The 11,844-nt window shown below is 31.3% G+C and overlaps 1 protein-coding gene across 1 annotated transcript; it reads right to left on the reverse strand.

Moving 5' to 3' along the window:
- Nucleotides 1-9,473: 9,473 nt before the first annotated feature.
- Nucleotides 9,474-10,019, reverse strand: LOC114724956 (cysteine-rich repeat secretory protein 58-like). Its single transcript, XM_028911424.1, has one exon. It carries the CDS (start codon nucleotides 10,017-10,019, stop codon nucleotides 9,474-9,476), a length of 546 nt encoding a protein of 181 aa, XP_028767257.1.
- Nucleotides 10,020-11,844: the final 1,825 nt, after the last annotated feature.

Genomic DNA, 11,844 nt, shown 5'->3' on the forward strand with positions numbered 1-11,844 from the left:
AATTGATAATAAAAAAATTATAACCCACAAACATTTATATTAGAATATTTGCTTATCAAAGGATCTTAAGGTGAGAGCTCAATTTGATTGAAATCTATTATTATATATGAATCAGAAAGTATTTGGATTTCCAAGTTAAAGATATGTTATTAGCTTACTATATATTACTCACTGTATTTGAAATACAGAAATAAGAAAAATATATTTATATGACTCATACTTGAGAGGGAGATTGTTAAAATACAAGTGTGAATCATGTTGGATAGAATTTGTTATTATTAATATTAATGTCATTCCTTATATCTCATGTTCCTTTTGAAAAAAAAAGCTCCAGAAGAGCTAGTAGCGCTCAACCTTCCATGAGTGCACAGGTTTTTACCATTTGGGTAAAAGATAAAAACTAATGCTCTAGAAGAGCTATGTCATAATTTATTATCCTGAAGATAAAATCCATAATTGATAACATATTTCTTATGGAATATTAAGGAGAAAAATAAATAGTATAACATGGTAACAAGAAGTTTACCAATAATTGAGAATAATTTTACAATAAACCAGAAGTTTATACATTCATAGTTTGGTCATGACCGGTTAGATCATCTCGGATCATAATGATACAAAATATCATAAAAAATGTGCATTGTCATTTGTTAAAGAACCAGAAGATTCTTTAAAAATGATATATGACTCAAGAATTTGTATATGTTGCTTGTTCTCAAAGAGAACATCACTAGCTGTGTTCAAAGTCAGATCCGTACAGATTTATAATGTATCAACTTTATATATGAGCCCATTTAGACACCATGTAGATCAAAGTAATACTATATAAGTGAAAGATGCATCTATAAAATGGTCACAAGTGTTTATAATCAACTTGCAACCTGAAGTTTGCAAATATGTTTAGATGATTATATGGAGTACATAAGTTCTTGATTATGAAATCAATATGATTCTCGTTGAGATTGCTAGTGATTGTTCCTCTTGTTGCTGATGATTATATACTTAGCAAAAGCCTCCATAAGTAGTTAGATCAGAGTTTATGAGAACAAAATTTCCATTTGAGTATTGGGATGATTGATTTTATATATTTTACACATAAATGCATCAAGCCAACAATGTATTATGAATTCTCCTATTATAATTGGCTTTTGGTCAGGAGACAGACATCTTTCATCTTAGAATGTACAATATCTATTATTCTACTGCAATAATGCACATAGATGGATATTAAAAGTAAGTTGGGATCACTGTTGAATAAGAATCTCTTTATTCTTGTTTGTCTCTAAATGAAACAAAATAATGTTTCTAAAGGAGATTTATGGATTTGGAAGACCTACATCACATGTTCCCAATATGAGGGGGAGAAAATATGTAGCTGGAAAAGAAAACACATGGAATGTATTTTCACTACCAAATATAGATCCTCAAATATAGTAGTATGAACTAGAAGTTCATAAAGTATTGCATTTGTAAAACATTACTAATGTCTGCCAGATGTAATTATTGACCCAAATGAGAATTCTTAATTCTTATATTCTAGCTAAAAATGCTCATATTCTTGAAGACATGTTAAAAGCATGAGATTATGATCGGTTCCAAAAGAAAAGAAAAAGGAGCAAATGATCATGATGATCATACTAAGGAGGCATGAATTGCGAAAGAGGTTAAGACATAACTCTTTGACCCCTGAAGAGGTTTAAGTGTCTGAAAGCAATAAAGAGATCTCGATATATTATGTCGTAAAAGAGAATGGGACCGATAAAGGAATAAAATTGTCGACAATAATTTGATTGATGATATCACATGATCAAGTGAGGATCTTATATATAAACCTGTTATGAGATAGAGACAGAAAAATGGTTGGCCAACAAAAAAGAAAAGACGCAACATTATAACAGGAGATTTGTGTATCTCTAACCCAAGCACCTGAAGTGTAATGGGCATTTGTACAAGAAAAGAGAAATACAATCTTGTGGTGAATTAAAATTTTTATGTATCTTATCGATCTGGCAGTTTGATAATATATGAAAATATCTCATACGCGTCTAGAAAATACAGTGACTCACTATGTAGTGAAATTATATGTGAATCCCAGAAGGATTCAAATCCTTGTATAAATATAAACGATCCAATACATAAATAGATATGGATCATAATGTATGAAAATCTTTGAAGGATTTAAGTTTCTAGAAGCATACAATTATGTTCTCAAGAACATCATTGAAGTAAATCTCTATATGAGACATATGTGGTTAATATCAACTGAAGGAATGATGCAAATTTATTATTGCTTGTCTGGTTATGAAAACATTCAAAATGAGTCTGTTATCAGTACTATTTATAATGATAGTATCAGAACTCTTGATGAGTTTTCAACAGTTATGAATTACTTGAAGAAAAGGTTTGAAATGAAAGCTTTCAGAAGAATACATATAAATAAGTCACATCCATTATGTGGATAAGCAACATCTATTATATGTTTCATTAGTTGCAAGATCTTTAGATATGGACTAAAGATCGATTTAGACCTTCAGAACATAATGAATAAACACTTGGTCCATAAGTACCATATCTTAGTATCACCAAAGCATTTATATATTTAGCCATAGAGAATATGATATATCGTTTGCTGATTAGCATGATATAGTTCTTTATCAACTTGAAGATGTTGGAATGGAATTAAAAATATTTTTGGTTACTTTAAGGGTGCCATGGAGGTAATATTATTTTATTTGAAGGTACCCAAAACTAATCTTAATGGCTATATAGATAAAGTATTTTTGTTTGATCCTCATGTCAAGAGATCATAGTATGATCTATGTGTGGGTAAACCATAAAAGGACTATTCATCTCAATTTTTAGAAGATTATAAAATTCATATTCAACATTTTTATCTCATTACAATATTCGGAAGGGTTGTTCATTATATTAGATTTTGCAGGCTCAAAGATGTCAACTAATGTTGCCAAAAGGGGGAGTCGATACACACTGTACTCTTTTTTTCTTGTCTATGATTTTGTCTCATTGGGTTTTACTAGCAAGGTTTTTAATGAGGCAGCATTACATAATGTATCAATGAATAATGTATTCTTTTTCTTTCGCTAAGTTTTTATCCCACAGGGTTTCTCCTAGTTGAAGTTTTTTTAACGAGGCACATTCATATATATATTGGACATCCAAGAGGGAGTGTTATGAATATAATAATATTTTTGTGGATGTCCATATATCTCCCATTATCTCCTATAATCTCTAATATCTCCCATTATGTCTGTATCCCACAATTATCTCATATTATTATGTAATTTGTAGATTCTATCAAAAAGTATAAAACTGTGTTTATAAATAGAGGCCATGTATAATGTATTGAGCACTCTTGAACAGAATGAGAAATACTCCCTCTTGTTGATCCTCTCTTCCTCTGTATGATTCTTCTATATTTCTTCTTTATTTATAACATAAAATAATATATCTTGGACTTAATTTTTTAAGTTGTGCACATGCTGCTCAGTATTTACCATATTTGCAAAACTTTCTTCCATTAATTAATTAATCTGTACCTTTCGTGGCTAGTTTGTGACCGTGTGGTTCTACTACTACTACTAATAATAATAATAATAATAATAATAATTAATAATAATAATAATAATAATAATTATTGTTATTATTATTATTATTATTATTATTATAATATTTGCTTTTTTCCTCCCTCAATTTGTTGTTGCACATTTTCTATTATTCCTTTTGTGTATATTCGTCAAGATTCGAATGGTATTGTTCAATTAATGAATCGTGCTAATGTGTCGCCAACAAATTAATGAATATAATGCATTGGTTCAATTGATCTTTTTCATATAGATCATTGAAAAAGCTTACATAAAATATTTGAATAGGGTTTCTTTATACATTTATGGTAGGCTTCAAATACATTAAAAAAACGGGAAGGGGAAACAAGTATTGTACACACAGATACACACACACAAACATATATATATATATATATGTATTATTTTTTAGCCATTAAGCTCTTTACAATTTACAAAATAAAGGGAAACTAGGAAAAAAAATTTCATCATGGCGAATGCCCTTACACGGAAAATTATTTTGTTGACTTTCTCTCCAAGAGAAAAGTTGATATTGGAATTTAATGAATTTAATGGTAACTTTTTTGAAAATTTTCAGAACAAAAAATTATCCTTAATAAATTCTTTTAATCAATGTAAAGTAGTCAGGTTGGAGTTACAATAAAGAGAAAGGGGTTATTAATATACTGTATAAAAACTTAGTATCCCAAGCTATGAATGGGGTGTTAAAGCCATTTATTGCTTTATGAGAGAAATACCTAAACTTATTTAGTTAAAGGATCTTAGGAATTAATTATAGCTTAAAGTCAACATTGTTGTTTAATTTTCCATTCAATTCAAGATTTTTTTTTATCCATATCACATTATTTTTTGGAATCAAATCAAACCACACGGCTAAACTATCACCCGAAGAGACAAGTAGCCCATTCCAACAATCGTTTTGAGTTTAATGAGGTTGAGACACTTTGAAGTGACTGTTGAGTTGAAAATCGATCAGAGTGATTTTTAAAGACGGGGCAAGTTTTAAACATGTGGTCCAATTTTTAATATATTATTGTAGGGAGAATCCTTTCGTGCAATTCAATTCAAGTGATGAAAAATTTAACTGAAATAGCAATATTGATCAAAACCAAGAAAGTATAAGTGGTTTACTGGTTTTATTTTAAGTTTTTCGAAATGTTTGTCAGTTTGAAACCTGGGTTTGTCACGCTTATTGAGAAGTTTATTATAAAATATCATGATAGACTTTGAATTAATGTACTACCTCTAGTCGTTAATATAAAAGTTTATTGGCTAATTTGAATAAATTAAAGAAACTAGTTAAGTTAGTAATTTGTAATAAATAGATACTCCTCTGGTCCTTAATATAGGACCCAATTGTTGAGTTGGTTTTGGTCCTAAATATAAGACCCATCTATCATATTTATCAATTTTCTCTAAATTACCCCTATAGATACTTCTTCAACCATAATCAAGTAAAAGAAGAAGAGGAGGTATTAAAAAAGATGATTATGGTGTTTTAGGAAAAATGTGTCACATTTTTTATAATTAACTAACTTACCTAATTTCCTTAATCTAATCAAATTAGTTAAATGGGTCTTATATTAAGGACCGGAGGAGTATTATGTTTCTTAAAATATCTTTGTTAATCAAGGGTATTGGCTAGAACTACCATTATTACAAAAACTGTCTTTAAAAAAAATAAATAAACATGAGAAACAAAGTGAACTGGGTCTTATATTTAAAATTTAAATAAAAGTCAAATGAGTTCTTAGATTAAAGACTAGAGGTAATATCATCATATTTTCTATCATTATAAAAAATATATTATTTTATTTTCTCATAAAATATATGGATATATAGAGTCAAGCGAAGCATCCAGTAGGTTAAAATAGAAAGACAGAGATGAATTATTCTGACAAGCCGTTGGAATTTCAGGAGAGAACTGTTTTGACGTGGAAATGGCAAAAAGCTCTGAGAAAAATATTTTCTATCATTATAAAAAATATATTATTTTATTTTCTCATAAAATATATGGATATATAGAGTCAAGCGAAGCATCCAGTAGGTTAAAATAGAAAGACAGAGATGAATTATTCTGACAAGCCGTTGGAATTTCAGGAGAAAAATGTTTTGACGTGGAAATGGCAAAAAGCTCTGAGAGAATCTTCAAAGAGAATGGGTCCTGAATCACTTTATTCTTGTTTGTTTCTGTTTTCTTTTTTTCTTTTCAAATTTTAAAATAGTTTTATATATAAAATTATTTTTTTAAAATTCATTTGAAAAAGAATATGTTTCAATAATTGTTCTAAAATATTTACATTTAAACAAATAAAAACTTGTTTGGAATAATTGTTTCAAAATCAACTTGCAGAACTGATAGAAGGTAAGAGACAAAATAAAGACTATGGCCCCGTTTGCAGAGCAGTGAAAATTTCCCATAAGCACGTTTTACAAGAACTGAGACAATTTTTCTCACGTATTTGCCTCATATTCTATAAATTATCATTAAAAAGCTATTTATAAGCTATTCTAAATGAATCCTATAATAATGATGGATGAATGGAGAGTTGGATAACTAAAAAACAATATAAAAAAAAAATGAGACTCCAAATGGAAAAGAAAAGTAGAGAAAGACCAAAAAAAAGAAAATAATAAAATATGTAAAAATTGCTTTGAGTTTCTTTTATAAACACTTAATTAAAAATTAATAACTAAACAATTTTTTATTTTTTGTTTTTAAAAACAAAAGGTTGGTTTCAAAACAAGAAAATAAATAGGCCTTCGTTTTTTTTTTATTTTTATCAAAAGGCCTCACACACACTAAGATTTTGACATACCTTCACAACCAATTGAGATCTTGTGTGGCATACCATTTAAAATCACTTATAAGAATGTTTTACGTAAGTTAAGACAAACTCTTTTCATATAGTTATGTCATATCACGTAAATGGGCATATATGGCCTGGGGCTTACATATAGCTTGTCTTCTTTTGAAATGGATATATATATATATATATATATATATATATATGGAGCCAAAAGCAAATACTCATAAAGGTAAAGATGAATGAAAAAAATTAAAAGACAATATCGTATATTTTTAGAAGTCTTCAAGTTGATTTAAGGGGAAAAAAATATGATACATGGTGCATTAATGTAAAAATGGAAAGTGGTAGATGAATTAATTTGAATTTATGGGGTAAAGAGGATGAATCTCGATAATTCATTTGGTGAAATTAAAGGCTAAGGATTTTCTTACAAAGCTCGTCTCTTGCTTTTATAGGTTGCTAATTAATACACAGGAAATGAATCCTTTATCCTTGTCATTTATTTGTTGAAATTAAAATATGCATATATTTTTCACTAATGTAGCCCCCACTTGCATTGGCTGCCAATTAAGTTGTTGGAATATTCATTACAAATCGAAGGAACACATGGAGCAACGTCTATCCACCTTTATCAAATTCCACCACCTCCTTCCCAGCAGATAGAAGTTAATCGAAGATGCCCAAATTCTCATTCATGCGATGAGAATGTTTTACTTATTTAATATGTATTATACGTTATCTGAACAAAATAAACACAATAATAAATGAAGAATAAAATTATATATCCATATAAAAATTTTCTTAGTATCTTATAAATAAGATTAAAAAATATATTCTCTCCCTGCTCTATAAATAGGATTAAAGGAGTAGAAGTTAATCAAGGATATCAAAATTCTCATATCCATACTATGAGAATGTTTTACTAGGTATTACCATGACTATTATCTATGTTTCAATAAGACCTATCAATCCCTATATTATCCTATAAAGTAAGTTGTTAACGGATACTGCTTAGATTGTTAATGCCTTTTGATTCGGTTGTTAATAGTCGCTGCTGAGGTTGTAAATGGATCTTCGCATTAAAATATTACTATAATCCTATTGGGTTTAGTTAAAATTCTTAATGATATCAAAAAGCTTCCCATTTTAGTGTTAAAGTTGTTGTATTATATTATTTGGTTATAATTTACACTTATATAGAGGTTATATGATTCTATAAAGTAAGTTGTTAACGGATACTGCTTAGGTTGTTAATGCCCTCTCATTCAGTTGTTAATAGTCGCTGCTGAGGTTGTAAATCGCAATGACAGAGCAAATATGAATCTGGAATATGAGGGGTAGTAATGTCATTTTACAAATCAAAAATATTACTTTGAGGTCCCTTGGGATGGATCTGTCAGTGATTTTAACATTTCGTGGGACTTTAGATGAATAAATTGTCTTCTGTGGGACTTGTACGTAATTTTCCCAAAAAAGAACACCAAGGAGACAGACAAAAACGAAACAAATAAAAACAAAACAACAGAGAAAACAGCAAAGCGAAAACCAGCAACAAAGCTAACCAACACCACATCTATGCGGCCTCTGGACAGCTGAAGGAAAAACAGGCCTTGCAGACTTCCTTTTCACGCCTGCATCCATATCCAAAATCTTCCTTAAAGAAGGTGTTGGATCAAAGATCCACCCAACAGGGCACACCCCCTTCCTACAGTTCACAGCAACCCAATTGGCTGCCTCATTGCTCTTCCTTGGCACTAGAGCAATATCAAAGTCCCTGTGATCCTCCAAACTAGCGAGAATAGTCTGCAATTCCCATTTTGATCTCCAATCTGCATTATCTGATAGTCTTTTCCTGCAGCACCAATACAACTCTGAGCAATCTGTCTCAAAAACCACATTGCACAGATCAAACTCACACACCACACTAGAGCTCTTTGTAACGCCATCACTTCAGTAGCAAAGGCAGAACTCGCCTTAATATTATCAGCAAAACCCCATTGCAATTCTCCTTCATTATTCCTACAGATCTTCAGAGAGCCGTTCATAGGTGCTTCCCACTTAACTTGAGCAATCTGTTTCCCATCATGGACCTCCACTCTCTTGCTCCACTCTTTAGCATCCCACAGTTCCCTCACAGCTCTACCAGCCTCAAGGATTACTTTACTAGGCTCGACTTTCTTTGCTTCAAAAATTGCCTTATTTCTTTCCTTCCAGATCAGCCACATTAACCAAGCAACATAGGCTATTTGGAAATCATCAAGAAACTTCTCTTCTACCAGAGCCTTCAAGCACCATTCCCCAAAGCTTCTCATCTTGTCTCCTTCAAATCTTAAGGACAGTTCACTTCCAAACCAAACGCTTTTCGCCCAAGGACAAGTAAATAGAGCATGCTCTATTGATTCTACCTCTTCCTCACAAATAGGACATACTGCAGGTCTACCACACTTCCTCTTCACAAGCTCTTCCTTAACCGGTACTGCTCTTACCAAACATCTCCACACAAAATGAACAATTTTTGGCAAGGCTTTAATTTTCTAGATCTTCTTCCAAAATTCTACTGTTAAGACAGTAGAAGCACCTGCTCTATTCGGAGAGGCGTCTCTCTTGCATTTTATCATATAATACCCTCTTTTTACTTCATATTTTCCATTTCTAGCTGCCTTCCACACTGGTTCATCGCTTCTGCTGATGTAATTTAGAGGCACCTTCACAATTTTCTCCAGGACCTCCTCTGCCACCAAACCCCTCATTCCATCTAAGTTCCAACAACCATTTTGAATCATCTTAGCTACTTCCAATTTTTGCGGTAATCAGGCACTGTCATAGAGTCAGCAAGACAACCATTAAGAACTGGTATCCAATTATCATTCCACACATTAATTTCTTCTCCATTCCCCACCCACCAAAACACCTCCTTTTTCAACATATCCCTTCCAATTAGAATACTATACCAGATCCAAGAAGCCTTTCCACCCTTTTTTGCATCAAGAAAATTCGAATCAGGGAAATAAATCCCCTTCAAAACTCTTACCCACAGATCATTTGGGTTATTAATAATTCTCTAGGCAGTCTTAGCTGGAAGAGCATCATTCATTATTTCAAAGTCTCTAAACCCCATCCCTCCTTCAGACTTTGATTTTGTTAAACTGCCCCAGCTTTTCCAGTGAATCTTCTTTCCTTCCTTCCCTCCATTCCACGAAAAGCGAGCAACAATACTATCCAATTCTTTGCAAGTCTTTCTTGGAAATTTAAAGCAGTACATCCCAAAAGCTTGCTTCTGATCTGGACAAAGCTGTGGCAGCAGGAATGATGAAATTTTGAGGCAGCTACGGCAAAAGTCTGGCATAACATCTCCCCTGCATAACCCAACTGCATAGACTGTGTTTGGGTAATTACCATAAGATAGATTGTAAAAGCCATAATCTATTTGTTTGTTGGAAGTGAGATTTGATAAAAGGGTATTGCGGTTGGTCTGGTAGGTGCTATTTGCTGTTCTGCTGCTGTTGTAGCAATAATATTTTTGTAGTTCTGGCTGGCTGGTGGCTACATGTAATTGAGTTATAAGAACACAGAGAAATTGAAGCAATGCTAAATAAGCTCTAACCATTGAAATTTGTCAGAGTATTGTAGCATTCTGGGAAGGTTTAAAGTTTAAACTCTTCAGCTCTGTTCCAGAGATTTGTTAGCTCGTTTCGCTGTGTGACATTTTCTGATGGCAAAACACAGTTTTCTTTTCTATGACTGTCTTACTGCATAAAATGTCCCAGTCAAGCAAGAAGCGGCATGTGCGCGTCTAATCATCTCAAGCTTTACACTGCAACACGCTATTTAACAAAAATAATTTTTTTTTTCCTGGATGAAATTAAGGTTGTTTTTGGATTGTGGAAGGGGGTGGAGAAAGATATTTAACGATGCTTTGTTTGGTTTCTCCGTTTCTTAGAGGTGGTGAACTTACCATCAAACCCTTAAATATTTTATTTTACACTTCTATGCCATATAAATTAATCTACCGCTTAATTCAAAGTGTGTAATTTTTAAAAATTCACTCTTATTTTAACATGTTAATATATGCATAAAAAACTGGTATAATAAAATTTTTAATCTCTAATTGATATAATAATATATTTAAAAAAGTCAAATTAACAAATTTCGTTCATCTTTACCAAGTGCTTTGTTAATAATCAAATTAAAAAATCAACTAATTTATCATCTTTAACACTTTTTACCATAAAAGCATATGAAGTGAAGCATTTGAGTATTTATTTATTTTTTTCTCCGATGACATTTATAGAATATCATAAAGTCCATTTAGTAAATTAGTCAATACATTTGGCTTCTCTCTAAAAACTCTCAATTTGATAGGAACTAAAATAAGGTGAGAGGAGCAGAGGAGAGGAGAAATCCTGGCTCCCATTCGTTCCAAAGTTTCTAAACAAACAAGGGGAGGAGATACTTTCCTGAGAAAAATGACACTGAAATCCCATTGAACACAAAATACTGTAAAAAAGTTCCAAAAAATTTGGTAATGAATTTGAAGTCCCAAAAAGGCTTAAGTGCAATTTAATGAATTGTGAAAAGTTGTTTCTTTCCCTAGTGAGATGCACCCAAAGTTACTAAAAGTGGCCTTGTTTTTTAATCTGAAAATCAATGTTCTATGTGAGACATCGAATTTTCTGATTTAGTAAAGGTAGAAAGAAAATTTATTTAAATTATTTAAGCTATTTTTGAGAAAATATACTTTTCCATAAAATTTTTAAGCCCTCAAAATTCATATTCCATAATTTTCCTCAAAATAAATTTTTTCTACTTTTTTTGAATAAAAAAAGTTGGGTGTTACACTCTATACGCAGAAAGCAAAAGGAAAAAAAAAATCCAAATTTCATTATGTTTCTTCTCTATTCCCATTTGAAAATCTCATCGACTCTATTCATATCAATCATTGGCAAAAATCGCTTGTGTTTTTTATTTGATATATGTTTGGTCATTTAAGTTGGGGTTATATTATAGATAGGTAGGTTGATGATAGATATTCTGTTTTTAGGTATATTGTGGGTGGCTTGAAGGTAGGCTTGCAGAAACCTTTACCACAAAATAAGAAAATATATTGTCAATACGGGTTGCGATAATTGTCAATATAACTCTTTGAGTTATCAATGATTACTGTATTGTGCAGGTGTACATTAACTAGTTTTGTTAAATTTTTGACACAAAGGCTATGACCTTTTATGCCTTTGACTCATTGGTGGAGCTTATAAAAGGAGAAAAAAGAGGCGATCAAGAAGGGTGAATAGCCACAAGAAGCAAAAGAAGAAAAGTGACAAAAAAAAAGGCCACTTTGAACCTACAAAAATGATTACAAAAGAATTTTTTTTTTGTGTAAATAGAAGTGACATAATTTTTTTTATGAATGTCACATTACACACAAACAGTTA

Source organism: Neltuma alba, unplaced genomic scaffold (assembly GCF_004799145.2).
Source record: "Neltuma alba isolate B1F8T4 unplaced genomic scaffold, ASM479914v2 tig00012206_pilon, whole genome shotgun sequence".
Taxonomy (NCBI): domain Eukaryota; kingdom Viridiplantae; phylum Streptophyta; class Magnoliopsida; order Fabales; family Fabaceae; genus Neltuma; species Neltuma alba.